Source organism: Pundamilia nyererei, unplaced genomic scaffold, assembly GCF_000239375.1.
Source record: "Pundamilia nyererei isolate P.nyererei 1_Seehausen unplaced genomic scaffold, PunNye1.0 scaffold00139, whole genome shotgun sequence".
Taxonomy (NCBI): Eukaryota; Metazoa; Chordata; class Actinopteri; order Cichliformes; family Cichlidae; genus Pundamilia; species Pundamilia nyererei.
Genome location: NW_005187540.1, coordinates 816,472 through 822,189, shown reverse-complemented (window position 1 = coordinate 822,189; position 5,718 = coordinate 816,472). Strand labels below are relative to the sequence as shown.

Below are 5,718 nucleotides of genomic sequence, written 5' to 3'. Positions count from 1 at the left end.
GTTCCTCCCACAATCCAAACATACCTGTGAGGTTACCTGAGAGTCTTCTTATAACTATGTTTATTTATAAATGATGAAAAGGTGAGCAATAAAGTGTTCAAAGTCAAAGTCAACTTTATTGTCAATTCTGCCACATGTACAGGACATACAGAGAATAGAAACTTCGTTACTCTCAATCCCTAGATAAAATAGAAAATGAACATTTAAATATAAGAGTGATTAAAAATGCAAGTAAAATATTTTAAAGTAAAAATTAAATAATATAATACAATTTTACATATAACAAGAAAGCTATACAATATACAATATAAGGGTAAATGACATTAAGTGTTGCTTTCAATCAGACATTTCCTAAATCATTGAGCCAGGTCATGACCTCCACCAAAACATCTCCCAGACCCTGTTTGTCGGATTTTTTTTAAACTTTATTTATCACATTTTAGACATACAGTCAAGTAAAACAGGAATCACATAGAAGATGACATTGTGGTAGTACAATGAAGAACAGAGAGAGGGACAAGGACAGTGAGACAAAAGGGAGTACAAAAAATAAAATAATTAAGGGGAACATAAATAAACAGAAATTTGCAAGAGCCAAAATCAAGTTAGCAGCTTCAATCGGTTACAGATGTTAACAGTCTTGAGAGCCTTCGTGTTTTTTGATGAGGAGATTGTCCTTATATATTGTGCAAGTTCCACTTTAATACAAGAAGTTCAGGCTTTCTGCCGAGGACTTTGCTTTTGTGTATATGAAATTTTGCCAAAAATAAAACCAAATTTATAAAGAAGAAAGCATCATTGTCCTTGTCTTTAAAAGTATAATAGCCAAAGATAACATCCTTATAGTACAGTTGAAGATTAGGGAGAACAGAGTCAGTAATAAACTTGTGGAAATCCTTCCAGAATTTACATGTAAATTTACTTACATGTAAATTTACTTACATGTAAATTTACTTACATGTAAATTTACTTACATGACCAAAACAGATGAGAAACTGTTTCAGGTTGCTCTTGACAGAAGGTACAATTTACATTTATTTCAGCCATAAATTTGGACAAATATTGTTTGGTAGGGTAAAACTTATGAATCACTTAAAGGAAATCTCTTTAATACCCTGTTTGTCGGATGTTTGGTTAACTGATTGAAAATGTGACGTCATTCAGGGGTAAAACCGCAAAGGATTCTGGGAACGAGTGGCAAGCGGTACTAGCGCGCGCAGGCTTTCACGTGAAAACAGTCACACAGCGATAAAAAGAAACACAAAAATGTCAAGAAGCTGTTGTATTATTAACTGCTATAGCCGGTCGCATGACAGCCACGGGAAACCGACGGGTAAAGAGATCGGTTGTTATCGGATTACGTCGTGGAAGAGAAATTGTTTAAGCCACGTTTCCGAGGTAACAAAGAGCCGACGGACGGCCTGGATTGCAGCCATTCAAAGAGCAAATATAACGTCCCAGAGCACTCCAGCTCACAGGTTAGTCTGCTCCAAGCATTCCCACAGAGGTCAGTCTGCTGTCATTTATCATAATTGTTGATGTAGGTTACAAATAAGTCTTAATTTGAATTGAATTCGTTGCTATGCTGCTTTGTTCACGGTGGCTTTGCAGGCTAATGTTTGTTGTGTTTTGTAGGAAAACCAGCCTACAAAATGCTGGGATGTGATCCAGGCTGGGCCCCTCCATCAGCCTGGGTCAGACCGAGTTTAAAGCTGCTACCACAGCCAGATCTGATCGGTGACGAGAGAGAGCGAGATCAAAACAGCCATGAAACGTCTGCATATATGTGCCGAAGGGTTGTACTGAAGCAAGTGATGAATAACTGTTTTCCAGTATGTTGTTTTCTTTTTGGGTTTTTTGCATTGTTGATTTGTTTTTCACCGAAGCAGCTAGTAAAGCAGGATGGAGTATCTTGTAAGATTCTATAATAGAATGAAACAATAATGCTGTGAGATGGAGTCGTCCAAATCACCAAAGTAAACTAGACCTGGGCTTGTTGCAGGATCTGAAGTTACTAAACATGTTGTGAGTGTGTGCACTCACACTTAGGACCATATAATAATAAATATGTGCGTGATGACAGTTGGGCAGCAGGCTGACATCTTTATGTTGCCTTTTCGTCACGTCTGTCTTCGTACGGAGCTCCAGAGTTCTCCGTCATTTTGTACAGAACTATTTTTGGGGCAAATAAAGTGCAAGTAGGGATTACAACTGAAGAATTAATGATTACCGGTGCTGGAAATACTAGCGCTTGATGCAGGGTTTTGATTTTGTTGCCACTCATACCCACAATGCAATGGACGAAAGTCACGTGGTCTGTCGATCTCTATATGTGAGAGTGAGTGAGTGAGAGAGCCATTATTCAGGGTTCCTTAGTGATTCATTAGCTGTTAATTAGTGGGTTATACAGACAGTAAATTGCCAGTTAAACCAGTCCTGTCTTAGAATAACCACTATGAACAATATTTATAGCAAGAATTAACTGTAATGTCCTATAAAATATTAAAATAATGAGTACAGCTCACTGTCGCACCCGGAGACAACTGGAAGCACTGTGAGGGTCATGTTTTTAGACTTCTTCAGTGCCTTTAATTCAGTCACCTGGAGTCACCTGACTGCATGGACAGTCGGTTACATCACCAGCAGATCACAGAGGCTTCAGGACTGTGAGTCTGCACATCAACACCAGTAAGATGAAGGACATGGTGGTCGACTTCTGGAGGAAACCACCACCCATCCACGGTTTGGACATCGAGGGTGGACAGGTACAAATACCTCCATGTTCAACTGAACAATAAGCTGGACTGGTCGGATAACGCTGACACTCGAGAACAGCCAAAGTCGCTCCATCTGCTGGCAGGCTGAGGCCTTTTGGGGTGTGTGGGACATCACTAACACTATCTTGTATGGGGGTTGTCTGCTGGGCAAACGGACAGGAAACAGCTTAATAGACTGTTAATGAGGGCCAGCTCTGTCCTGGACACTGCCCTAGATCCCATAGAGGAGGTGGGTGTATACAGGCCAACCCTCCCGATTATTCTGGGAGAAGCCAGAATTTCAGTGCCCCTCCCAAAAATCTCCCGGAACCACCATTCTCCCGAAAATCTCCTGATTTTCCACCCGGACAACAAAAAAAAAACATATCCTAGAATTCATAGCGTGGCCCAGCCAATTCCAGTTTCTAACAATGGCGGCAGCTACTTTTAATTAAATTTTTAAGTTTTAATATTACTCGTTCTGAGTCGCAAAATAAACTTTTAGCATATTTTCAGGCGAGAATGTAGCTGCAAATATCTGAGCCAGCGATAACAGACTATAACACACTCCCAGCGGTCTTTCGCTACTCAGGTTAAACATGTTATTGTTTGATTTTTTTTTCAGTGTTTTATTTGTTCCTGAGTAAATCGGTTTGGCTGAGATTAAAGTTATTAGATTAGATTCAATAAAACTTTATTAAAGGACCCGGCCCACTCCACCTGAGGACCCTCCTCGCTCAGGGTCCTCAGGTGGATGCAGCCTCTGAATTTGGACAGTTCCGGCGGGGGGACAGTAATAACGGTGACATTTAACTTCCCTGAAATAAATCATTTTAAATAAATAATGTCCATTATGGACAAATATAAAAACACATGTAATAATAAATTTAGCAATGAAATATAAGTATCAGCAATAGTTACAGGTAGTACTGATATACATTATAAGATAAATTATATGACATGACGTAGTAGTAGTAGTAGTACTTGTAGTATTTGGTGGTAGTGAGTCATGTGCTGCAGCACACAGGATCTGTGTTTTGACCAGAGGAACTTTCTGGCACGGTGAGCTAAGTCATCTGAAACCTAACAGGAAGTGAGGTGACTGTGTATTCAAAATAAAAGCCAGCCAGTAGCGGCGTTATGGCTAACCTGTCTGCCCAGGTGGGTGTGAAAAGCGCTTTTTCAAACACTGCCCTTAAAAAACAGCACTACTTCGCCATTAGTCAATTCTCATCTTACCTGTTTTATACTTAAAACCGTATAAAACCAAGTATACAACAGGCACACGCTGAGGTGTAATACTTATGAAATAAGCAAATTCAGAAAATGCTTGAAAAATTGCAGCGCAGCTTCAGTAGAATAAAAAATTAATTAATTTATAATTAATAATAATAATTAAGTTTCAGTGCAGGAGCTGGTGTAGTTGCTTTAGTCGATATATTTTTATTTGTATCCTTTATTTTGATATAATAAGTGGTTTAGGCCTCCCCGCTCCGCCTGTTTGCAGCCTCCGCGTTTATGATTTTATTTCGCTGCTGATGTTTACTTTTTATTGAAAGCAGTAACACCTCGGTTGTTGAAAGATCCGTCAGAGGACCGCCCATTTCCGCTGCCGGTCTTATTTTGAAAGGGTGTCCGGAAGCGCGGAGCAGAGCCCGTGAGTGCGGCATGGTGGACGCTCCTCTGTCGGAAGAAGACGCTCCGCTCCGGGATTTCACGGAAGATGCAGAAGAAACGGGAGCTGCTGGTAAGTTTTACAAATTTTCACTTTTCCTTCGCGATGGCGGCTCATAATGCCATTAAACCCACCTCTGAGCCCATGAATCAAATACGGTTCCCGCGATGAAACCCTCCGGAATTCAGTAACTGTCCGTAGCAGCTGACAGCAGCCCGGCGTCGGGTTTGTTTGCTTAGTTTGTCTCCGGGAGAGGAGCGCTGATAGCGTCTGTTAGCCTGTAGCTGTCACCGGGGAATCTGACGTAAGTTAGCCCCTTGGAGCTGACATGGCGGAGAATGAGACCCAGGCAGCGGCAGTCGGTGCTGTTGAGTTCGTCGTGAGAGTCCGAGGCTTCCAGCGGCCAGGTCCGCTGTCCCCGGAACACCGCGAGCTCACCGGCGGGGCAGCTAGCAGGCTAAGCCAGGCTAACACTGCGAGAGCTCCGCGCTCGTTATCAGAGTACAGGCGTGCCATGGCCGATTCAGGTTAGGCTTATTACGGAGATGGAATAAAATAACACGGGTCTTACTGTTAATAAATATACAGGTAAATAAAACCAAATGCCAGTACAATAAATTATTATGTACATTTAATAAACTATAATAATCCCAGAGCACAAACCTGGGTTATTTGTCGAGTATGGAAATATCAAAAACTTAAGAAAATGTCATCCTGACAGGATGACTGTGGGTTATGTGTGTCTGTGTGCGGGGAATGACACCCAGACAGCGGCAGTTGAGTTCATGTGTAGTTAATGTGTAATAAAGTAAAATATTTTAATAACGTCAGAAAATAAAACCTCTCAGACCCTCGGGAAAAATAATTATGTCTGTTAAAGGCTATTAACAGTTATAAATAAGTAACATAATTAAATATCGCAGAGTCAAGAAAAAAAATATTTCAGGTCAAATAAAATCATGGAGCCTAAAAATGGCAGCGTGTTTATGTGACTGTAGTTATGAGGCTGCAGGAGAATACATGCATTAGCCTGATACAGCACCAGTAAATAATGAAGTAATAAAACGGCCGCCCCTCTGATCGTGTCTTCACCGTCTCTCTTGGTTCTTTGGAGTTATTGTGTTAATTTGCCTTTGCACATACCTGTCATACCCGCTAAAACATCCACGCACAGCTTTGATGCGTCAGGACACTGGAATGATGCTCCGCACCCAGCTGGTGGTGTGATTGCTTCCTTTGTTAGGATCTATTTTTATTATTTTTACTATAGAACCGGTCGCAACACCG

The 5,718-nt window shown here is 41.1% G+C and overlaps 1 protein-coding gene across 1 annotated transcript in view; it reads left to right on the top strand.

Moving 5' to 3' along the window:
• The first annotated feature begins 4,381 nt into the window (after positions 1 to 4,381).
• The window catches only part of atp2c1 (ATPase secretory pathway Ca2+ transporting 1), a 27,587-nt gene continuing 26,250 nt past the window's right edge, over positions 4,382 to 5,718 (top strand). Inside the window, exon 1 of the mRNA XM_005744139.2 lies at positions 4,382 to 4,503. Coding sequence (XP_005744196.1) covers positions 4,480 to 4,503 — 24 coding nt within the window. The 5' untranslated portion in view covers positions 4,382 to 4,479. The remainder of the gene's footprint in view (positions 4,504 to 5,718) is intronic.